This window comes from Typha latifolia, chromosome 12 (genome assembly GCF_019914945.1).
Source record: "Typha latifolia isolate L0001 chromosome 12, TyphaL0001v2, whole genome shotgun sequence".
In the NCBI taxonomy this organism is placed as follows: Eukaryota; Viridiplantae; Streptophyta; class Magnoliopsida; order Poales; family Typhaceae; genus Typha; species Typha latifolia.
The window spans coordinates 622,207-648,213 of record NC_133097.1 but is presented as its reverse complement, the minus strand read 5'-3'; the positions used below and the strand labels follow the sequence as shown (position 1 = coordinate 648,213).

General features: G+C 35.9%; 1 protein-coding gene across 5 annotated transcripts; it reads left to right on the top strand.

Moving 5' to 3' along the window:
• Positions 1 to 14,053: 14,053 nt before the first annotated feature.
• Positions 14,054 to 25,030, top strand: LOC140799209 (receptor-like serine/threonine-protein kinase At2g45590). Of its 5 annotated transcripts, none has more exons than XM_073153391.1 (3): positions 14,142 to 16,355; positions 19,957 to 20,035; positions 24,879 to 25,030. In XM_073153391.1, exons 1-2 carry the CDS (start codon positions 14,347 to 14,349, stop codon positions 20,012 to 20,014), a joined length of 2,067 nt encoding a protein of 688 aa, XP_073009492.1. In that variant the 5' UTR covers positions 14,142 to 14,346; the 3' UTR covers positions 20,015 to 20,035; positions 24,879 to 25,030. The 5 variants fall into 5 exon arrangements, with proteins under 5 accessions (XP_073009494.1, XP_073009492.1, XP_073009491.1 ...); XM_073153390.1 differs by lacking the exon at positions 24,879 to 25,030 and adding an exon at positions 24,860 to 24,877; XM_073153389.1 differs by lacking the exon at positions 24,879 to 25,030 and having other exon boundaries at positions 19,957 to 20,288.
• The last annotated feature ends 977 nt before the right edge of the window (positions 25,031 to 26,007 follow it).

Genomic DNA, 26,007 nt, shown 5'->3' with positions numbered 1-26,007 from the left:
CTAGTAGATAGACTCGTTAGAAAGCATTATGTGCACATCCTCATCGATTCAGGGAGTACACACAATTTTCTAGATGAGAGGCTAGTGAGGAGATTTGGTTTGGATGCCAAGCCAACCATAGGATGTGACGTTGCTATTAGAGATGGCACAAAGCTTAGGGCAGAGAGCTTGTGTCACCGAGTCGGTATACGGGTGCAAGGACACGACATCATTGTGGACTTGTATCCGTTGGTGCTGGGAGGAGAGGGCATTGTCATTGGTGCTCAGTGGTTACAGAGTTTGGGACCCGTCACATTTAATTTTCGGAGCATGTGGATGAAATATAAATAAGGAAACAAAGATGTGCGGCTTGATGGTGTTCGGTCTTCACCGATTCTGCGCGATGCAGCCTATGATGGGGTTGTCTCGTGCTATGATTTGGCCTATCTTTTTCAGTTAGGACCAGCAGGAGATGAGCCTCAAACGAGTTCAGGTATTACTATTGAATTGTCTAATTTATTAGATAACTTTTCTAGACTGTTTGAGGAGCCGTAGGAGTTGCCACCAAGGAGAACGACGGACCATCGCATAGAGATTGTACCCGAGGTTGCACTGGTGAACATGAGGCCATATCGGTATCCACATGTGCAAAAAGAAGTTATCTCAAAGATGGTAGCCGAAATGTTGAAGCAAGGCCTCATACAACCAAGTCATAGCTCATACTCATCCCCCGTGTTTTTCGTGCGAAAAAAGGACGAAATATGGCATTTTGTGTCGACTATCGAGCACTAAACGCTATTACCGTCAAGGACCGGTATCCTATTCTGGTCATTGAGGAGTTGCTGGACGAGCTTGCTGGGGCGACTATTTTTAATAAGCTTGACTTAAGGGCTGGGTATCATCAAATTAGAGTTCACCCGGCGGATTTGTACAAAACTGCATTTCGGACTTCAGATGGGTATTATGAGTTTCGAGTGATGCCTTTTGGTCTCACTAGTGCTCCAACTACCTTTCAAGGCCTCATGAATGATATATTTTAGCCTCTTTTGCGAAGGTATGTCTTGGTATTTTTTTGACGATATTTTGGTGTATAGTAGGACTAAATTGGAGCATTGGCGACATTTGGAGGACGTGCTGAATTTGTTGGGGTAAAACCAATTGAAGATCAAGAAGTCCAAGTGCCTATGGGGAGTACCACAAGTGGAGTATTTAGACCATATCATTCCAGCGGATGGTGTAGTGGCGGATCCTAAAAAGGTTGCATGTATAACCGCTTGGCCTATTCCTACTACTACCACCGGATTGAGAGGAGTTTTGGGGCTGACCAGATATTATTGCCGATTCATCGCCGAATATGGCAAGATCGATGCCCCTATCACTTCTTTGATGAAAAAGGACTCTTTTAGATGGACGGATGAAGCTACTACAGCCTTTGAAAAATTAAAAACAGCAATGACGACGGCACCCATTTTAGCGCTACCGGACTTTACCAAAGAGTTCATTGTGGAATGTGATGCGTCAGGTGTTGGCATAGGAGCTGTACTAATGCAAGAAGGACGTCCTATTTCCTATTTTAGTAAGGCTTTATCACAAAAATCTCAGCAATTATCGACTTATGAGAGAGAGATGTTGGCAATTCTGCATGCGGTGACAAAGTGGAGGCTTTATTTGATCGGTAGGCGATTAATTATCCGAACCGATCAAAGGAGTCTTCCCTACTTTATGGGACAGCGTATACACACTCCGACACAGTAAAAATGGGTCACAAAATTACTGGGGTATGATTATGAAATCCAATACAAGAAGGGAATGGAAAATAGAGCGGCGAATGCACTGTCGCGCCAACCTGATACCGCCGAGCTTGCAGCCTATTCATCTCCTCCCTTTCCCTTCCTTGACGAGCTGAGGTATGCATGTACATCTGACCCAAATATTTTGAGATTGTTGCAGGAAGTAATGGATAATCCGGAGCACCATCTAGAGTTAGAGAATCGAGGCGGTTTGCTACTAGACTGCGAATGCATTCAGGTGTTGGAGCGTATTGGTCCAGATGCATATCATTTAGAGCTACCGAAGAGGTCGAGAGTGCATCCTATCTTCCATGTTTCATTGCTGAGGGAGCACATTGGAGATCATGAGATTGTTGGATCAGTTCTACTAGAGTCATTGGAGGAGATAAAGATTGTAGAGCCAGTTCATGTACCTGTTAAGCGTCGATGAAGACATGGTACCAGATTGGAGATGGAGATTCTAGTTAAATGGCTTGGCAAGCCATTCGATGAGGCGACATGGGAGTTGGAGACTGATATCTTGGAGCGTTTCCCCGACTTTTTACCTTGAGGGTAAGGTGGGGGAAGCGTGGTGGATTAATACAAATCGGATCACATCAAAGGGAGATTAGGCTCAATGGATTGAGTCTAATTATCTTATCTGGTTATTTGGTTTAGTTAGAGTCTTAGTAGGTTAGGATTTTATTTAATTAGCTAAATCCAACTTTGCGCAGTTTTGGAAAAATATTAGTAGAATAATCTACACATATCCAAATAATATCAAACTAGCTGGTAAGGTCGCCAACCTCTAGATCTACAATTTTTATATTCATAACTTCTCTAGATTCGGAATTTATCTGTGACAAACCGAAAGATTAATCTAAAAAGTAATCGGAGAAGATACGTAATACTAGTTTAGTTGGTTTGTTAGGGTTTCATATTATTTTAGGACTTGTTGGCTAGCCTCTATAAATATGTGGATGGCAGCCAACTTCACTATGGAATTGGATTATTGATTTCTTGCCTCTTATCTTCTCTCTAGACTTCTCCCTCCTCCTTCTTCATCTAATCTCCCTCGACTGTCAATTCACCCCTCTTCTTTGGGATCTCAACCACTTACTTCCCTTCGTCTACTTTCTTTAATCACTTCCACAATCCACCCTTATTTTCATACCCATCCATAACCCTAACATCCACTCCACCCATCACCACCATCATCACCCACGTTATTCCATATTTTCATCTCTGCTAAAGTTCGAATTTGCAAAAGGCATAAATATGAAAGTTGTAGATTAGAAAGTTACGAATCCAACCCAATTGGTTTCATAATTTTTTGACTACCGGAGATCCCATGGTTGCGCGGACTGCTTTCTACAATATATTTAGATCTTAAGGAATTGTTCCGTAGCCAATCTTCTGGTTCTAGATCCTATCAATTTGGTATCAGAGCCTATTATTGGTATCAGAGCTTATCAATTGGTATCAAAGCCTATCATTTTATATCTGAGCCTTATCAAATTGATATCAGAGCATATGAATTTGGTATTAGAGCCTATCAAGTGGTATCAGAGCTTATCAAATTGGTATCAGAGTTTATCAAAGTGGTATCAGAGTTTATCAAAGTGGTATCAGAGCATATCAAACTCTTTTATTACCCATATATACCACCTGAATTGTAACACCCGTCACCAAATACATGTGCTCCTCACGTGGGTGGAACCTATGTGATGTCCACGTAACATGTTGGTCAATATTTTAACATAATAAATCAAAGAGAATCTCACATTTTTACAAATAATATAAATCATAAAAGCTCATAACACTAGACCACAATAAAACCCAAAATACATATCTCAAAATAGAAGCAAAATGCCCACGTAGAGGCTACAAGCCATTAAGCTTAAATTTACAAGAATAAAATAAATAGAAAGAAAACTATAAATTAGTCTTCGTCAGATCTTCCACTGGCTCAGGGCCATCTACTAATCTGGAAATATTTTCACCAAAATATTGTGAGCATAAAGTCTAACAAGTTTCTACTTCTATAATACGATATATACATCCTTTCATACTATCAAGTCTTCAATTTAGGCTCACGTAGAACCACGTCCATAAGCCACATCAACACTCACTCCCAAAAGCCACATTAACACTCTCGCTTGACTACACAAAGGAGGGTAGACCCTAGGGGTAACTCGCTAGCCTATCACCTGACAAATAGCATGATTGATTGTCTGTCACTACAAACTAAAGACCTCAGCCGTAAGTTCATTGCATAAGTCAATATCACACATCGATACTACCATCTAAATCTTGGATCCACATTGTCACACCGCCATGCGAAAACTCATGAGACGTTGCTCATAGACGCTCTCACCTTATGTCATCGAGTACCACTAAGTCTACGTCATCATATCCATTCTCTCTCTTACTTAAATACCCTAAAGGGTATTACTATTGCTCATCGATAATAAATCGTATATCCGACAGAACGGCTACCTAATTGTCTATGATCAACAAACTAAGACCTCAACCGTGGGCCCTAAAATATAAGTATAATATATCTTCGATCCCTAACTCTGGTTGGGAATGTGTTGGGTATTATCAAGACATAGAAGTCACTTTCTTTAAGTTCGTGCATGTGTGCAAGTGGCACAACATTATACAGCACAACAAATATAATTGAACACATCATTAATATGTATAACGTGCTATCCTATATAATCATGTCAATAGATATGTATAGTTTCATGATGCTAGCAAGGACTACTTGCATTAATAACAATAAATAAATATATGCTCATGTATGATATGGATGTGATGATGCTGTAAGATAAGGCATAACATTCTCTATACTACTCTTAGATTGTAGAAATTTCACTTGCCTAATATCGTTTTCTTAATACCATTGCCATTGGCCACAAGATTATTCTTGCATGGTAGAGAGTTAACCTTGATAATAAAGATGAATAAAATTATAAGCATCATATTTCTTATAATAATTAATTAAATACTCCTACTAATATTCACTATAGGCTTGGATTGGTTCATCTACGAATTTCTATATTCATTAATTACGTAGAGCTAGCATAATTATACTAGCTCTACCTAATTAAAAGTAATTTAAAAAATTTACATCAAATTATCGTTCCACTAATTATTATCAATTTAATGTAAATCACATAGACAACATTTAATTAATCCACTTTGATAAATAAGACAATCTACTTAATATAATTTCCCTGTTGTGATCTATATTAATTATCTGACATGAACAATCTACTTAATATAGATTTCCCCATAAAAATGACTCATTTGCTAAAATTAATTTAACCAAATTGTAATCGACCATGCTAAATCCCAATTAGAGTTAATTCTCTATTATGAGTTATTTGTAACGACACTCTTAGGCTACAATCTAATTTATTAAAATTAATTTATAATAATTAATGTAGCGAATAGAGATATCCCTAAAAATGATTAATTAAGGGTCATGTTTGACAAGATTAACTAAATAAAATGTTAAAAAAATAAATAATAATTATGCTATTTGGGCCAGCCCAAAGTCTAAAGAAATAGGCTAGGTTGCAACTAACCCACCAAGACGAGGCCCAAAGCCCAAATTATCCATGAAAGCTACTTGGGCTAGGCCGCAATCTAATCCACCAAAGGTTTAGGCTGGGTCATCGACAGCCCGACCCACCACTTGGGTTGGGCTATCCGCAGCCCAATCGCCACTTAGGTTAGGCCTAAACCCCACACTTCGGTTGGGCTGCCTGAACACCCCACCCTACAACCTCTTTCCTCTCACTCAACAACAAACTTGTCAAGAGGAAGGAGGTGGTTGTTGGCATGCACCACTGTCAGTAGCCGAGGTCAATACGGGAACCGACACCCACAACGAGGATGGCACCCAAAGTGCTACCCCGTCGAAGACGAAGTAAGGAGCCATCTCGACGAGGAGAGCTCCACAAATGGGGGGGAGGGTCACTGACGGCCCCTACCACTACCAATCCTAGCTATTTGCACCAAATGCACCCATGCAACACACATGGTCCATATTAGGTGGCACACGGCTGGCCGAGGCAGCCAACGGTGATCAAGGCCCACACCATGGCTAACGGCCAGAGGGATGAGTCGCTCGACAAACCCGACTACGAAGGCACCAAAAGACAACGCTAGAAGCTTTGTCTCACGAAGAGGGAAACTTTCGACCATCAAAGGGGAGGAGATGGCGCTAGTAGTGGCTAGATTCGCCCTTGAAAATTGACGGAAAGAGGCCACTGGTGTGGCCTCTCCTAAAAGTGAGGAGAGCCTATGAAGGGCCGCACCTATGAGAGCTTCATGAGATGAAGCTCCCTCGGCCGGTACAGCGACGACTCAAGGTCATTGACCAACTAATTGACCGACAAGATCAAAATGGAGGAAAAGGCTAATAACGCAACTATAATTAGATTAACTTGTGTCGGTTAAGGACTCACTGGCGAACCGTTTTGTAGCAGTAGCATGCTTCGGCGATGCTCCGGCTCGACCAGAAGCATGAGGGAGAACCGGCTGCGGTGAGGGAGGGATGCGCGCTTAGTTTTTTATTATACAGGATGTTACGTGAACTAAGAAAAATATCCATATATACTTCCTTGAATCAAGAAAAAAGATTAATTATACGAACCTCTAAACCAAAAAAAAAAATTGGTTCAACCTTATGTGGTAAAAAAAAATTGAAGAAGTATATGTGGAAAACAGTGATAGTTTAAGGTGTCTAAATAAAATTATCTCTAAAATTTATATAGATAAACTAAAAAAATTAATAATATTATATATATTCCAATTACATAGGTAAACTAATAGAATATATAGACAAATTAATTAAAATCTATATAATTCTATAGGTCATAATTAAATCGAGAAACTAATAAAATCCATTAATAAGATGACAAGGAAAAAAATTAAAAAATGAGATCACATATATTACCTTATTGATATTGGGCTTGACGGATTCAACTAAGAACGAAAAAGATAATAGTGATTGAAGATTTGGTCCGGTATTAGACATGATTCTCTAGCAGTGTGAATTTTCCAAATGAAGAAAAGAGATTGAGACATTTATCTCGCACTTTAGGTTTAAAAAGGGATGAAAAATAAGAAATAGGCAGTTAGGATAAAAAGGAGACTATTAGATCGAGGAAGAGATTGTTTAGGCAAAATAGGAGAGGAGGAAAGTTGGAAATGAAGATAAAATGGAGGAGGATGCTAGGGTAAGAAGGGAAAGATGAGAGAACTTGGGGTTTGGAATGAATTTTATTTTCTAAAATCCTTTTAACTTTTATTTGTTCTTTAACTTTGCTAGTTTTTTTCTAGAATTTCTTAGATGTGACGTATCATCTTCTTGCTATCTCTTATCCCAAAAAAGTTATGCTAAGAGATATTCTCTTTTGTAGTGGAAGGACAATCTTGATATTTAGAAAATATTGAGTAAGTCTGCTAAAATGGGTTGCAATGCAAAATGAAAAATTATGTTGGTTTTTGTGCAAAATGCACAAATATTTTAAACTTATTAGACAAATAGATGACTTTCTAAACTTTTTGGCAACAGATTAAACTAAATTTATTGAAAAATGATTTGCTCCAAAAATCAACACTTAGTTTTGTGCCATTAATTATAATATGCATTAGATTATAAAATATAAAAACTAATATTCTCTTAAATTTTTATAATAGTTGGTGAATTAATACGGCATCAAAATAAAAGTATCAAAATATTTTAAAAATACTAATCAGTTCAGTATTTCGATAAAAAATTTAAAATTTGAGACTATTTTGGTCAAAAACTCGATTACTAGATTGATGAATAACTTCTCACACATGAAATTCTGAAAAAGAAAATATAGTGAGAAATGGTGAGAAAGAAAAGTCAAAGAATCAACTTAACTACCCACTCTCTTGTGGCCCTCTCTATGCTCATATGTCATCTTTACAAATTCTATCTCCGTATACTTTTTTTTCTCTCTCTCTACTTTAAAAAAACATAATAAAGAAGTCATCCATTAGACCGTTTGGTTGCGAGATTAAATAAAATAAATAAATTATATTTTAACCCCATAAGTTTAGGGTTGAATTCACTTTATTATTTTCTAGTTTTATTTGAGTGTACCTTCGTGTTATATCTAAACTAAAATTATTAATTTTTATTATATTTAACCACACTAAATATTAAATATAAAAATACTCATTAGAAATAAAACTATAGATGATTGGATAAGCTTTCCAACGTATTTAAAATAATATTGATTGAATTTTAGACGATAAAGAATATGTATATTCAACGTAACAAAAACATATATATTATTAAATATATTTATCATATTTTTATTATTTAAAATTTGATCAATATTTTTTAGATGTGTTGGAAAGTTTATCTAATTCTTTATAATTTTTTGTCTAATAAAAATCTTTAAATTTGACTTATAATTTAGTTAAAAATGTTGGCAAAAATAATGGTTACTTATTAAGTCTAGGCAATAAGGGGGTAAATTGAATATAAAGGTGAAATAAATTTAGGTCTAACTAGCAGTAAAATATTATTTTCAAAAAAAAAATATATAGGATAGAAATGAGATTGAGATATCCTAATTTTTTAATCCATATTTAGTTGAAAAAAGAAGAATAAATATATTGATATATTGGATAAAATTAAGGAATAAGAATAATATTTCTATACGATAGTTATGATATTATCATTTCCTTAATAATATAAATAAATATTTATAATTTTATTTTATAATTATTATACTGTTTACTCATGATATTCTGCCCCAAAGAAAATTTGAGCATAATATATATAGAGCTCATATCAAAATATTTTTACTACATACATATTATAAAATGCTATTAAGCATATAATAACTTGATAGCATTATAATGTTTAATAATAAAATATTATAATTAAGACCATGCTATATATATGTATGTCAAAGTCAAACAACTTCAAATTATCTTTAATTACAAGTGATGATATAAATATCATTACTTCCTTCCCATGGTCTTAAATTACAAGATGATATAAATATCATTGCTTCCTTATCATGGGTTTACTTACAAAGTCATGATATAAATATGATTGCTCATCATCAACTTATCCTATATTCATCATTAACTTTATCTTAAACTATTTTTTAATCTCTTTAATCATATTAACTCATGGCTGGTAAAAGGTTTATAACTTGCTCAAGTAAATTAATATCATAATAGTATTATGATAACTTGATGAATCTATTAATATTTGTTCAGTTTCTCGTCTAAACTACGTGGAGACAAAGGGATAATAATGAAAGTTTAGAGAAGTTATTTGATTTTAAGCATAATTCTAGAAGGTAACTTATCAAAAATTTTAAGTTAAAAAAAAAATAAAAGTATTTATTTTACAACTTGAATGAGATAGATTTTTTTGCAAATATACTCTAAATAGAGGAGTCAATTTCTAAATATCCCAAAAGGATAATTGGATTTCATTAATTGTGCACATTGTTTATATGCAAATAGTATTGTTTTGGAAGTAACATGCATCTATGTTCCAAGTAATAGTAGAAAAAGTCATTTAATTTGTTTCTTTTTCTAAACAATTTGATCAGTCTCTCTCAAGGGATGCCCACTGTTGACTGTTGACTGTTGACTTCTAACTTTATTTATTTTAAAAGTTAGTTTCTGGATTTGGAGTTGTGTTGATTTTTAAGAACGCAATCTTATGATCTGTTGGGAATCTATTAGGATAATTATCTTAATGCCAGAAAGTTGCATAGGTTGGACTTTGTTAGTTTTTGTTTTTAAAAGTAAACTTAAAATATTTATCATACAAAGTAAATTTAGTTTTATGTTTAAAAATTAAAATAAATAATAATAATAATAATAATAATAATAAAGTTTTAGAAACTCTTGCTTGTGAGCACACTGAGCTTAGATATCTTAATAAAAAGTGCTGCCCTTTTTGCAATAGTAGCCACCTATCTTTCCAACAAGGTAAAACTCAAAACTTATTTCTGCGTCACCGGATAGCACAGATCTTTGACGCTTTTATGTGAGAACCGTACTCCTCCGATCATCAAAATAATAAGAAAAAAAATTAAGAAAGAAGTAGCCAAAGCTTTTGTATTTAAATTAAAATTTCGTGATGTATCTTATAAACAAAGAGAATATTTATAGGTGCTTAAGGCTTTTGAATTTCTCCAAAACTTGTAACCTCCAAATAAATTCAACCCATTAATTATTTTAAAATGACCATTATAGCCTTTATAAAAAAATTTAACATTCTTATGCTTTTAACATTTGAGTTTTAAATTCCTTTAATTACTAATTTCAAATTTAAATTATGAAATTAATAACAATACCCCCCACCACAAAGATATTTAAAAACACAAACATTTAAAAAATCATTAGTATATATATATATGAGATTATCGGATCAATTTTTTTTTTTTTCATCTTACAATAATTGTATTAGATTGAGAATCAATGATAGACTATGCCTTGAACCAAGTCCTACGTATTAATCTTCTATAACCATGTACATAATAGGAGGAGTGCCTTATTTTCGTACGTAGTAGTGCTATTTATAGCCATGCACTTGCCTTGATTATCACTAGGGATTTACCAAAGTCCCGCAGCATCGCTCTCACTTAGGTGAATTCTCAAAAGGTGTTTATAATAGAACACACCTCTCAAAAAGTAATAATTGTATTGGACTCATTAAGAGATAAATTCAACTTGACTAATATAGAGCATTTCACCATAAGGATAGGAAAAATAATTAATATTCTTTAATGTGTTCATCAATAGTTTCATTGCTATCCAATTTTACTTTTAGATAAATTCAATCATGTTGTAGGGATTCACTGTTAAAATAATTATGTGAGCTTTAGACCCATCCTTCTCGATGAAAATCTAGCAACAATATTAGTCTTAGGACCTCATTCTTTTAGATTCTTTACAAGTAATTAACTTACATGACGCATCAATATAAAAGTTATGCAGAATTTAGAATTTTAATTTGGAGTTCACAACCCCCCACATTTATTAATAATTTCATGTATTACATGATGATAATTTATTGAGTATGCATGTACATCAATGATTAAAATAATCACATTTATCTTCTATAGCATTTTAACAATTTTATTATTAACTATAAACAAAGATATTTTGCATGTTACAATATATATATATCATGCCCTATAATATACATGATTTTCATCTCATATAGTTTTTCATATATATTCAAATGAAACACATATTATTTTGAGTAAGCATGATTAATATTTTACTATTACATAGTAAAATAATATTTAATATTTAACACCCCCACATTCTAGTCAATATTTAAGAATAAAAATTAAGACATGCCCAATATGGAATGTTAATTCTCATATTTAAGAATTAACATAATTGAATGTTTTTAAAAGAAAACATTCACATTAAATTTATTGCTCTAATTTAATGTTTAAGGAACTAGAACATAATAAGTTACAAACAAATTTTTTTTTATTATGTGTCTCACTTATAACTTTTCTTTTTCATGTTTCTCAAAACATAGGGTTTATTTTTGTGTAAATTGCAATAACTTTTGTTATGCTAATAAAAGTTCTCATAATTTCATCGATTTCTTAAATGGTGATGTCAATACCAAAATTATGATATTTTAAAAACTGTATAAAAGATATATTATATTTCATGTTTGATACTCCATAACACTTGTACGGACTATATCACAAATAATTAAAGTTCAGTGTTTGAATTATAATTTACTCAATAGTTTATCTAAATAAATCTAAATGTAGGATTCAAAACTGCAAATATATCTATGATATCTACTTTTAAGAAATGACTTAAAAGTAATTTCAATAAATACAGATTTTAAACTCAAAATAAATTTTTTTTCTTATTTGTCTAACATAGACAAAAATGCATGGTAAGAGTACATAATTTTAAATTGAGTACATCAATGAGATAACTAGATCTCTTTATTGGAACAAATTCACAAATATCTCATTTTATTAAATTATTGATATATTCAATAATTTATAAAAACTAAAAGTAAAATGTAGACTCTTTAATTGCATTAAAAAGCAACTAAAAGTAGCAACATTGATTTGCTTTATTTTCTTTATGAAAATAAAAATATCCTTTACGAATTAATGTTTTAATTAAACTTATATTTTTATGAAACAAGTGATGAACTTCACATGTCTTATTAAACATAAAACTAGAATATCACTTTCCTTTACATAGTTAGTTTTTATTTTTGAAATTTAATAAAATATTTATGTACAAAGTAAATCTAGTTTTGCGTTTGAAAGCGTAGCTGCCCTAAAAAAAAGTGATGCCCTATGTGTAAGGTTATTAACATATCTCATTCCTGCATTGCCAGATAATACATATCTTTGATGCTTCTTTATGAGAACCGCACTCCTCTAATCTAATCAAAATAATAAACAATAAAAAAATTGAGAAAAATGTAGCCAAAGATTTTATATTTGAATTAGAATTTTGTTATATGTTTTGTAATAAACAAAGTGGTATTTATAAGTGCTTGAGGCTTTTGAAGTTCTTCAAAACTTATAATCCCTAAATAAATTTAGCCTATTAATTATTTTAAAATGACCGTTAACAAAACTTTTAAAATTCTTATAATGTTGAGTTTTAAATTCCTTTATTTACTAATTTCAAATTTAAATCAATTCTAAAATTAATAACAGCCTTTACGTAAGGATTATATCATCCCAAATTTCTATGAAATACAAGATGCTTATTAAATAATAAGAAACTAATGTTCACTTGTATATTTCTCTTTGTACATTAAACTTCTAGAACATTAATCATTTTGTGGTTTAATTGTAGCCGTTAGATTTTTCATTCAAACTAACAGTGTTTCATTGACGATGATATTTTTCACTATGAATAAATAAGAAATAACCAAACTACCTTCCATTTATAAATTAGTCTATATTTTTATAAAAATAATTAAGTATTTTTACATCCTAGTTAACAATTGACTAGCGGTGGTAACTTTCTCCTAATATTTCTATTAGATTTTATATAATTATTAATGCGTTTTAAAATATTATGAATTAATGGTGTTTGAACGCACATATGAATTTTTATTTTTTTAATTGTCTTGTCTACAGTTTTGGAGAGCTATTAAATTTTATTTAAAAGAGATATTTAAGGAGTTTAAATATTAGTCTATGACAAGTCTTTGAACATTTTTTGAGAGGTTTCTGACTCAACGTGCCGAATTGATATTCTATTTACTCATCTTCTTTAGATCTTAAATAACTTATATTTTGAATGTTACTAAAGCATTTCAATACTTTTAGTGTTATTAAGATTGGAAATAATTATGAAAAAAAGTGTGTCGTGGGGTTTGATAAGCAAAACCATTACATGTGTAGTCATGAGTATTAATGAGTGACTATAACTCTTTTTTGTAATTGCAATAGTGATTTTATGGTTGGTTTGATTCAAATTTGGATCAACATTTTTTTAGATTTTTCTCAATAAAATTACTTGTGTTTGAGATTATTGCTTATTAATATTTTGCACTTTTATTATATTAAGTAAGCTTGTGAGATATTGCGGCTAGGTTTTATATTTTTCAATTTCTATTTGAATGAACTAATGTTGAGATAGATACATTAAGTGATATTAAATACTCTTTTGTTAGATTCTTTACTATGAGCACGATCAATGTGCTAATACACTTCAATCAACTCGCATGAAATGGTAACTCATCAATTATTTTAAAAGCTTAAATTATTAGATAACGATAATTTTTTTCTATTTTATAGTTAACATTTTCTATCACTTTATAGCCGAGACAATCTAATAGACCTAAGAAATAGAGAGTATATTTTATATGACATATAAATTTAATAGAATTTGAATTGAGAATATGTGCTTGGATATCATATTAACTCATTAATTACTTAATAAACTTATTTTATCAGATAATATAATGGTGATTTTTTATTTTATATTTAACAAGAAACTAGTGTTGCGTTGAGTTCCAATTTCATTATTTTGTAATATTGTGAATGTTATACTCTATCTATTTGTGGATCCAACGTTAGCTAGGTAATAAATAGGCTAATTAGGTTATCTCTCTATAATGTATATATGCACTAAATATATAGATTATAGAGAGAGAACCTAATAAAGTAGCATGGCAGAGTTGTTAATAAGAGAATTATCTAAATTGGATCGGGGTGTTACGTTCATCCTCCCAACTCTTCGCTAAGAAATTGTTATACCAGACGGCCAATAAGTTCTAGTCACATAAGGAATGCACCAACTTCCTACATGTTTTGCTCTACAGAATCCACTTTTAATCAGGTGCGGTAACTAGTAAACATTATCTTGTGCCCTATAATTAGCCATTAATTGCTCCAAGTACCACCAAGCTTTTAGAGAGAGAAAGCTCTCGTCACTCGCCTCTCTCTCTCTCTCTCTCTCTCTCTCTCTCTCTCTCTCTCTCTCTCTTTAATGAAAAGCCAACTCCCTTTTTATTTACTCTCGCTTCCCTTTTCTTCACTCCACTACTACTTTTAGCATGCCCTCGCGCCAGCCGCCCTCTCCGGCGGCGGCGCTCTCGTCGGAGCCATCCGTCGCGGCCGTACGCCACGGGAACTTCCACCAGCAGCACCACCGTCTCCCCCTCGTCGCCGCCGCCGTCGCTGCCCTCTCCATCGCAGGCATCGTCATCGCCGTCGGCATCTTCCTCCTCTGTCGCCGCCTCTCCCGCGGCCGCGCCGCCCCCACCGCCCCCTCCCCTCCTTCGACGGCGCTCCGACGCCTTTCCTACCCACATCTCCGCCGCGCCACTGCGTCTTTCTCCAGCTCGCTGAAATTAGGGCAGGGTGGTTTCGGCCCTGTGTTTCGCGGCTCGCTCTCCTCCGGCGAGCTCGTGGCCGTCAAACTCATGGACGCTGGATCCCTCCAGGGCGAGCGCGAGTTCCACAACGAGCTCGCTCTCGCGTCGCACGTGCTGGCCGCTTCCCCCTCCCATCTCCGCTCCGCTGTCCTCCTCCCCTTCGCGTTCTCCCTCTCCGACCCGTGCAGGCCCTGCCGACTACTCTATCGATTGCGGCGCCGGAGTTATTCCTCCGACGAAGAAGACGCCGACGAGGGGAGGAATCGGCGCCGGATGCTGCTCGTGTACGAGCTGATGCCGAACGGGAGCTTACAAGACGCGCTTCTTGGGCGGCGGAGCCCGGAGATGGTGGCTGAGTGGAGCCGGCGCTTCGCCGTGGCGGTCGACGTGGCGAGAGGAATTCATTTCCTGCACGCGATCTGCGATCCTCCGGTCATCCACGGTGACATCAAACCCAGCAACGTCCTCCTCGATGCCGGCCTCTCCGCTAAGCTCGCCGACTTCGGTCTCGCCCGCATCAGATCCGGCGATCCGGATCCCGAGGAGGCTGGGGAGAAGGAGAGGATGAAGGAGACTGGAGGAGGAGACGACGAGGCCTCCATTTTGGGGGAGACGGTGGCGGAGAGCACCACTACCACCAACGGCTTCGAGGAGCAAGTAGCCGCAAAATCCGTGGACGAAGACGAGGGTTTCGCCGCCACTTCATCGCCCGCGGAAATGGCGGCGTCAACTTCGGCGCTCGATCGGGCGAGCGTCGACAGCCGTAAGAAGAACGGCAGCAGCAAGGACTGGTGGTGGCAGCAGGAGAGCGGCGGCGTGAAGGACTACGTCATGGAGTGGATCCGATCCGAGATCAAGAAGGAGCGGCCCAAGAGCGATTGGCTTAGCTCGACCTCTGTCGCCGAGGAATGCCTCCCAAAGACGTCGGAGCGTAAGAAAGCGAAGAAGAAGGAGAAGAGCCGGCCGGCGAGGGAGTGGTGGCGGGAAGAATTCTGCGAGGAGCTCACCAGCAAACAAAAGCGGCGAGCTTTGTCGGATGCCGGCGGGGAGCAACAATGGTGGCAGAGAGATGAGGACTTGGAGAGGAGGAAGAGGAGGAGGAAGAAGAGTTGGAGCCGGAATGGGGGCGGCGGCCGTGGAGGTACGGACTGGTGGATGGATGGCATCAGTGGGGAGGTTAAGAGTACTGGGAGGAGGAGTAGCCGGGATTGGGCGAGCGGCGAGATCCCTAAGAGCGGGACGGTGAGCAGTACCCCGAGTATGCGGGGGACTGTTTGTTATGTAGCTCCAGAGTGCGGCGGCGGAGGGCCGCTCTCAGAGAAGTGTGATATCTATAGCTTTGGTGTTCTCTTGTTGGTTCTCATATCGGGTCGCCGCCCACTGCAGGTGACCTCTTCACCAATGTCGGAGTTTGAGAGGGCTAACCTCATCTCGTGGGCCCGGCACCTTGCCCACACAAGCCGGCTTCTGGATCTCGTCGATCCAGCTTTGACGGATGTGGACAAGGAACAGGCTCTTCTCTCAATCACAGTCGCGCTCCTCTGCATCCAGCGGTCTCCTGCTCGGCGGCCTTCGAGCAAGGAGGTGCTTGAAATGCTCACCGGTGAGGCTGAGCCGCAGAACCTCCCATTGGAGTTCTCACCATCGCCGCCTGGCGCATGTTCATTCAAGTCCCGCAAGAAGGCCAAGTAAGTCAATATTTCCAGAAGCAGAAGAGAGTTATCTTCTAGTATTTTTTTTGTACATCAATTTTAGTTTTCCTCTCTTTTGAGCTTGTTGTACTAATTTATTCTTAAGAAAGAGAAGCAATTCCAATTCCTATTTGACGGGATACGCTTGATGTTCCCTTATTTGAGTAAAGATTAGTCTTTTGGTTGGAAAAGAGCATAATTATTGACCCTTGATTGATATGAATTCTCGTGCATGTCATGCTAACTTTATTGACACTTTTGGTTATAGATTGAAAGGCATCCAGCTTTTAGACTTGCATGTAGGTAGTGCTTGCTGGGCCCTGAGGCCATACTGTCTCTTTGTCTTTCACTTTATGCAACTTTTGTTACAGTATGCCCCATTGCTGCCATTCTTTTTTGCTGTCCAAAAGGCTTCACCTTTTACCATTTTATGTCATGCGGGTGCTCTGTGTTGGTACATTGTAGCATTGTGTGGCAGTATCTTTGGATTTGAGCTTTTGAATACCTTGTCTCAGACATTCTTGGTCACATATTCTCAGCACAATTTCAAACCTTCGATTAGGAGAGCTATCCACATTGATCTGTTAGGCCATGGAATCTCTGAGGTTGGTCAACTGTGAGAACTTTGTCCCAATACCATGTACCATGTGGGTTGAACTTAAATAATCAGCATTGTACAATAGTTGTTTTATATAAAGTTTAAAATTCTTCACTTATTGCTACTGCAGAAACAATAAAAATAATGTGTTTGATGCTTATCTCACTATGTCCTTTCAAGGAAAATTTAATGGTTCTTGTTGCTCAACTATTCAATAGATCACTTCTATTGGCTACAAGCAGATTAAATCCATTGAAATGTTGACAGAACAGCATGCCATTTAATAGCATTATACAAATCCATCTCCTTGCCAATTGTAGAGGAGTGCTGTTTAGTTGGCTGTATGTTTGGTATCTATTTGCTCATTGCATTCTTGATCTGAAATTAAGGATCTAGTGCAGATGTATTTGCTCATTGCAATCTTGATCTGAAATTAAGGATCTAGTGCAGATGTTGAGATTCCTGAGTTTCTTCTAAGTTAAAACCTTAAATCTATATGCACCTTTATTCCTGTAGTTCCCACAAAAACAATATCAATGATATTGTAAGTAACCATTATGGACCTTCCTTGTGATAGTAATATGATATTTTCCCAAAGCATGTGCCAAGATTAGCTGGCTTGGAGTAGAATTAGTATGGGTTGACATCCTTTATATTTGGAAGCATCTTAATGATGGTTTGCTGTTGGAATATACATGCTGACTACTGGAGGTCGGGACACTCAACATGGGCATCCTCTATGTCTATAACACAAACCTCTGACAAGTTTGGAACACTGGATCTATGAAGACTTCTCATGTAAAATTGTTCATAATCTTGAAGATAGTTGGAAACATCAATCCTCTGCTAATCATCACAGAAAGTGTGGCCTCTGGCAACACTTTGTAACTAACTGTGCACTAATGACTTGATGACATCTATGTGGTTCCTATAATATTTTTTTCAGATTCGTCTTTTTGTCTTTTTGTTCCATTTTATTTTTACTTGTACTTCTGTGTTCTTTCGATGATTTTTATTGTTTATTTGATATTGGAGAAAAAGTTTTCTAGTTGAAGTTATTAGTAAAAAGCTTGTAAAAATATCTCTTATCAGGATAAAAGTTGAAGCTACTGCAACATATGGGTCAGTTTGATCTACACAAATGAAGATATTGTGGAGTTACCTGAGACAATAGAGATTGGACGAAACTATTCAACAAGTTTTTGTTCTTGATTCTTTTGCAGTAATATGTGCGACGCTTCACACAACACAACAATTGATAATAGAAAATAGGGGATTAAATGCGGCTAGAAGCTATTTGAACTTAAATACTTCTAGCAAGCTAGGCTCTGGTACCATTTTAAAATTAGACAAGAAGTTGACCCAAAAACTGAAGTTTAACATAAACATATCAGTACACTAGCTGAGAATTTCCCCTTTCTGTCGGCACTTGAAGTAATGCATCTGAGTTCATAATTAAAAGCTGTAGATGATGCATTTCTTAAACCTTCTTGACTCTTATTAGTTTGTTGTTTTAACATACTTTGGGCTACTTGATGATTAAAACATCCAGGCCCTTGAAGAATAGGTAATGTTGGCTTATTTTCCTGCCTCACTTCACTAGCCAATTTTAATGTACATATTAATATGTTTATGTGGAAAATGATATATATGTGTATATGTGCCCATGGTGGGGCCTTGGGCTAATGCGTGTCTCGCCTTGGGGTGTAGATATTCAAATAATTGTCTTCTAGGTGTTGTTGTCATTACTCTGAAATTCTTGAAGTTTGCATTTTAGATAGATATATTATAAATTTATAATATTATAGCAATATCACATTCTTAGTTTTCAAGTTCTTTTCTTCTGAGTTCTAGAAAACTGACGGCATGTTTTGACTTAGACCATGTAGCTATAATTTTTACAGATTTCTTGGTGTGATAGTTTGATTGTTCTACTATGAGCTTACAGATCTAGATTCAGAATATTTGTGCTTCAATAGTTGTAGAAATTTTTTGACCCATTTAACATTAAGGATAGGCAATTGATCAGACAGATATAGCCTTTTATTGGGGTGGGTTGAAACTTTGACAGTGCATTTTCTCATACATTATGGAGAAAAGAGGTATATTTTACATCCCTTGGGGGCTTTGATTGGAGATAATATTGTTTCAACTTTCGTCTATTGATTTATGTTATTTGAAGTCATTAGTTAGGTTTACGCAATACTGAGAAATTAACAACATAAACTAGGATCTAGAAAACAAAAAAATTCTAGAGGCTAAGATGCATTTATATTTGGAAAGAGAGGATTGAGAGAATAGTAGGTTTATGTAGTGAAAATGGTGCTTGAGGTCTGAAGTTACAGTTTTCTTCTGCCAAATTATGCTTCTTCCCAATAAAATTAAGTAGCATGTTCATTTGTGTTGGCAGAGTAAGAAAAAACATTCGGTTTATTGTTTGACCATATGGATAAGATTAGGGAATCAGCAAAGCTGACTGGCTCTCTCAATAATGTGACACATACAGATAATGCAAGTATTAAGGAGATGTCTTAGGTAATGATTTTCAGATTTGTCATTCCAGTTTTCTGTATAGATTTTAGAAAAATATATGCTCTTAGATTGGCGGTGATGTACCCTAGAAGATCTTAAAGGTGGAAAAGCACTTATGAAGTAACTCCCTGGCTCAAGGTGTATAGCACATAGGAGAATTCGGAAGAGAACTTGATTCAAAGTATCCAGAAGTCACCATCTATGAAGAGAATTAGTAAATGACTAAATTCCTATGAACTGTAAGAATCTATTATAAATCAATGGCTGCTTTAGCTGCACTTTTGCTGAGCCCCGTTTGAATGCATGAGAAGAAGTCATAGATATGATCATACGTTAAGCTGGTGATAACATCATGTCCTCTGTTCATCAGATTAAACTGGTGATATATTGGCGTTCTACTCCCTTCTACTTCATATTTCATTTTATCCATTGCATGCTGAAGTAATTCATTGTGCTTTATAACCCCAGTGAGTATACTTGCTTCTCAAGAGAACAGGATGGATGCACAAATTCTTGTGGGGCCTAAGGCTTAGCACACTTTACCCAGGTAAGTATTTGAGAATTACATTTGTTATCTCTTCCATAGGATGAGAAACTTGTAGTTAATGGTATCTTGTGATAATGGTTTGCTTCTTGAGCTTTCATCTTCACATCCGGTATACGGTCCTATATACTTTCTATGAATAAAGTGTCGGTATTGACCCTTCTCTCCGTAAAGAGTGTTGATTTTCCACCACTGCCTGTTTAAGGAATGAATTCTAGTTTTTTCTGAAGGACCAACGTTTTGAAGGTTTTTCCTATTCTCTGTTTATTTATTTGCTTCTCTCTGTTTTACTGTTTTCCTTTTACATGTAGCCATCTATATTTTATCCTATTGTGGAAAATCTCCTTGTGGTATTTGGAAATTGCAATTTTTAAACGGTAGATTTGCAGAAAAGACTCTTCATTCCGTTTGTTCATCAGGAATAATCTCATTAGATTCTTACCTTTTCATTAACTAAAATGCCTTTCTTCCTTCTTTCCCTATTCAAAGTTTAAACCTTTGGGGGAAAGAACAGATCAGCTGAAGGGCATTTCAGTTAAAAAGAAGAGAAAATAAGTGAACATGTTGATTGTTGAATATATCTTTTATGAAAGAAAGGGTTGGGAAGAGAAAATAAGTGAACATGTTGATTGTTGAATATATCTGAAAAAGAAGATTTGCAAATACGTCAAAAGGAGGAGGTTTTCCATAGGCAAAAATGTAGGTATTAATCAGCAATAAAACTTTCTCTATTATGAAAGTAACAATACATTGTATGAAGAACTATAGTCCTTTATCAAAAAAAAGAAAAAGAAAAAGAAAAAGAAAAAAGAACCAACTATAGCAACTTCCATTTAATTGTATGAAATATATAGGGTTAATTACATGTTGACTCTTTCAACCGTCACCCTTATTACTTTTGTCACGACCCGAGATAGGAATTATGACTGGCCATGCACCTCAATATGTTTGAGATACACGAAGCCTTACTAATACTTCCTAAGTATACAATAGCAAAAATAAATAAACGAAGAAGACATGCTTTATTAAATTTAAAACTAGTTGCAATAAATATAAAACAATGTTATTGTTTTTGAGTCTCTAAACGAAATAAAATTTAATATTTAATCTAAAATATAAAATCTAAAAGAGCAAAAAAGTAAATAGGTGGATCCTAAGTAGAGGTGGAGTCCGGGTACATCTCGCTCAATCGTCCCGCTGACTATTATATGAAATAGATAATTAAATAAATAAAAAAATCTATGAGCTAACAACTATAGCTCAGTGAGTGGAATCCACTCGAAAACCAAATAAATTTTAAATTTTATTAATGTTGAATAAAATAAAATTTAGAACTAAAAATCAATAATATATATAACAATTTGCATTAGGCATGCTCTTTAAATAATGACAATGATAACAATAGAGAGTCACAACTTGTAATCTTGCACAGTTTCAACATATTAATATTTTTTCGATATTTATACTGTCATATGTCTCAATGGGTCTAAACCTTGTGGATCCACATGAACTAGAAGTCACATCGAGATGACGCTCGGGACTTTTCTTCATAGCGATCCCGGTTAGGGTCATTAGATGGTATCACTATATAATCAACACATTCTGTTTCTTCCACTGACCGTTGAGAGAAATTAGAATCACCTAGGAAATTTCTCATTCATCCTAGGACTGTTCCCTAACCTCGCCAGATTCACCTAAAAAAGTCACCGTAGTGATATGATTTAGGATTTTTCCCTAGACTTCCAGATAGACTTGAGTCACCACGGAAAATCGCAAGTGATTTATACTAAAACTGACCTCTAAGTCGTACCAATACTAGTTTCATTTTTTTTCACTAAAATTTAATATTTGCACAAAGTATGGTGATGCACTGAGTATAATGATTAAATGTACACAGAAAATGTAACAATTAAATTTTTGCATGTAAGGATGAAATAAATAAATTTGCACACAGAAAATTTACATGGTCTGACAAGGTACGAAATGTAATAAAAATAAATATGTGAGTGAACCCACTCACCTGAGTCTCGGTAAGATAACTGAATCTCAAATTCCTAGCTCACGTGCTAAAAATCACCACATTTAATAATAAATAATAAGAACATTTTTAAATAAAAAAATTAAAATTTTTTTACAATTTAACTCAAAAATTAATAATTTGGGCTAAAATAAGCCCAAATCAGTTGGGCTGGGCTGCAGTTAGCCCGCAGCCCACCCAACTAATACTTAAATGGATTAGGCCCAAGGCCCAATCCAATTAACTAATGGAATCGGGTCGGGTTCCTTGGATTCAGATACAACCCGACCCGAATCCAAAAACATAAGGGGAGAAGGCCAGACTCGGGTTGCCCGAGTCTGCCTTCTCCAAACTGAAAGGAATCGAAGGGCAAGAGAGAAAGAGAGAGGGAAAGAGAGAGAAAGAGTCAATCGGCGGTGGTCGCTAGCCACACCCTAAGCTTCCCCCACAATCGTGGCCACAGCAACCACACGAGGTGGAGAAGTTGCTGACAGCGACGATGACCACACTCCAACTCACAGTTGATAGTGATTTGAGCCATGAGGGCTCTCCCAGAAGGCAACCATGGCGCAAGGCCAACGGCTTGGAGCTCTTGAGCACGAGCAGTAACAGCCCGAAGCCGCCGGCCGGTGTGAGTTGTCGGCGAAGCCGAAATCCCACAAATTAGGTATTTCTAATTTACTTCATTAAATTGAAATTAAACTAGAGGGATGAGAGATGGCTCATCAGGGAGGAGTGTGATGGTCCCTATTTACTCCGGCGATGCTCCGACGAGCCGAACCCACATCGTGATTCTGACGGTAAGGAAGAAGGAAACGAAGGTAAAGAAGAAGAAGAAGGAAACGAAGGAGAAGAAGAGAAGGAAAGGGAAAAGGAGGCTCGGGGAGGGGGGGGGGGGTGTTGAGGAGAGAGAGAGAATTAGGGTTTAATTTATAGATTAAAAAGCGAAATCCAATTCTAATTTGTTTCGGATTTAGCAAGATCTTCGCCGAGCTTCATCGCGTGCCGGAGAGGGAGAGGAGAGGGGGTTGCACATGCAGAGCACGTGCATCCTCCTAATTTGATTCGGATTTAGCGAGATCTTCGCCGCGCTTCATCGCGTGCCGGAGAGGGAGAGGAGAGGGGGTTGCACATGCAGAGCACGTGCATCCTCCTCTCTCAACCCCCTTTTTTTCTGGTTCTTACAACTTTCACCCTCTTAAAATATACATCACTGAATTATTTAATTATATCACTAAGGCCTATTAGTTAGAAATTCTGTTAGAAGAAAGATTAACAAACTAATTAGATGGATAAAACTATCCTTTCTCTTCCATTTTTTTTAATTAAAAAGAAAAGTAGATTTTGAAGGAATTAAAAAAGATCAGTTTGAGATTGATATTTAGATAAATTGTCATAGATGCCACTGAAGGATAAGATAGAAGGATATTGAAAATAGACGAAAGAATTTTTGTCCAAAGAGCTTAATGATACATTTAAATAGTTTAGGAAGTGTATGTGATAGAAAAAACTGTCAGATTTTCAATTGGTAAAAAGGACGTTCCAGTAACCCGGACTGGTCTACGTTTGGTCGCCAGAGAAGACATACGCAGCTTTGCTCTCATTTATGAATAGGTTGTTTCCGTGACTTGAATCGATGACCTCTAAGAAGCAAGAGACAAGTCTTACTAGTGAAATTATCTTGAAGGCAACTAACTTCCTTCCAGATTACCTTACTGTAGGAGAACTTATTTTACATTGTTACTGAATGTTTAAGAGTGTAAATTGGAATTGGTGTTCGTCTGTAATTTGTCCTGATGCTAATTGGCAGCAGCTGACAAATTTGGTTCAGAAATAGACAAGCTTTTGCTTCTTCTTCTTTTTTTCTTTTTTTTTTGACAGGCTTATCCACGGGAATTTAGAAATCTGTATGTGATATAAATTTTTAATTGCTTCTTCGTTGATTGTTTAAGAGCAATTCTTCCTTTTGGAAGAAGTATCCATTGTCATTGTCAGCATCTTTCTAAACTTAAAGGACACGTGTTTGCATCTTCTACAGAAATTTGGGTGTATCTAGTTGAGCTTGAACTCTAACCTGATGCAGCACAGCTTATGCTCAACTTGGGATATTTAAATTCCAACTTCAGCTGAATTCCAAGTCCAATAGTAGGTAGCATTCTTTAAGGGAGGTTGCAATGGGGAATAGATTGTGCTACTCAGCTTAGTGTTCATCTGAGTCCATCCCTGTGGATTTAGTTTGTTTCGTATTCATTCATTCCACATCCCTGCATATTGTTGTGATGCAATCTGAAAACTTATTCATCATTCACATTTACAAATAAAGTGGGCTCAATACTACAAATAAGAGTCAAAACCTACCATACATGCTCTTAGTACTTGTTTCAAGCCATAAAAGACATCCTTGAGCTTATACACCTTCTCTTCCTTTCCTTCAAGAACAAATCCTGATGGTTGTGTAATGTAAGTATCTTCTTGCAAATTTTCATTAAAAAGACAGGAGTTGACAATTCCAATGCATTTGAACTGCTAATGCCAACACAAGTCTTAACAGTCTCAAATTTAGCAGCATTAACATAGGTTTCAAAGAAGTCTATACCTTGCTTTTGCACACATATTTTCGCAACAAGGCTTGTTTTATATTTGTGCACATTTCCATTTGCATTATATTTAACCTTGTAGATCCACTTCACACCAATTACACTCTTGTTTTGTGGCTTATTTATAAGCTCCCAAATGTTGTTCTTTTCAATAGAAGCTATCTTCTCCTTCATTGAAACTTTCCACTGCTCCTTACCATATTTCCTCATAAGGTTTTACTTTCTTTGGAAGAGCATCTGCCATGCTTCTAGTAGTCATCCTTGAAGGAGCCATATCACATGCAACCTCTGTTGGAGAGATTGAGAAGGTGAACAGACATGGCAACTACCTCAGCCCAAAAGTTATTTGAAAGCTTCTTTTCATTCAACATACTTCTTGCCATCTCTACAACTATTCAATTATTCCTTTCAGCAACTCCATTATGTTCAGATGTTCTTCTTACTATCAACTGCCTCTCGATTATATTTTGTTTGCAAAATAAATCAAACTCATTATATAAAAGTTCTCTTCCCCTATTGGTTCGAAGAATTTTTGAATTCCTAAAATTTCTCAAGAGCTTCTGATTAGATGAAAGGCTTCTTTATCCTCCATCCATGCTTTTCCAACTGGAAAAAAGACTGTCTATGACTATGCTGCTTTCCATAAATGCAACATTCATACACATTATAAACAGAAGAAATACAAGGCAAACTATGTGCCATTTTTTTCTGACTCAAACATTTTTAGCCCATTAAAATGCAAATGCCATAACCAAGAGTCATCTTTTATATTAGCAATAAGTGCATAATCATTTGAACATGAGATCTCAAGTGGAAATATCTTATATCTCAGCTGTGAATCTTAACTAAAGGCATATCAAATTTGTTATATTTCACATACTCCATCATGAAATATAACTGAATATCTTTTTTTATACCAATTGACCCACACACTAAGCAAATTATGTGTCAAGTTAGGACTGTAATAAACATCATGTATCAATTTTTCAATGCCTGAACTTAGTTTTCACCACTATTGTTCCATTGTCTTCTATTTGCACTTGCTTGTGATTGCTATGACGAACTTGCAACTTCACTAAATCATCAATAGTATGGAAAAGGCTTCTGTCATATGATTACTGCAGCCACTGTCTAAGAACCACAAATCACTGTTACTCTGCCTTGGATTTACATAGTAAAGAACAAATTACCTCCATCTTCTTCTTTTTTTCCTTGTAATTCTATTTTTTGGTTGTCTTTCTACTCGAATACATTCTTCCACAGCCTCTACCATAACCATAGTAGCCACCTCTTTCTCTGCCACAACCTCTACCTCTACCTTTAGAACAATTATCATTGTTTTGCTCTTGTTAGAGATTCCC

Coding starts and splice junctions, on each gene's coding strand:
- LOC140799209 (XM_073153391.1), top strand. CDS start 14,347: ATGCCCTCGCGCCAGCCGCCCTCTCCGGCGGCGGCGCTCTCGTCGGAG. Junction 16,356..19,956: donor AAGTCCCGCAAGAAGGCCAA/GTAAGTCAATAT, acceptor TTATAACCCCAG/TGAGTATACTTGCTTCTCAA.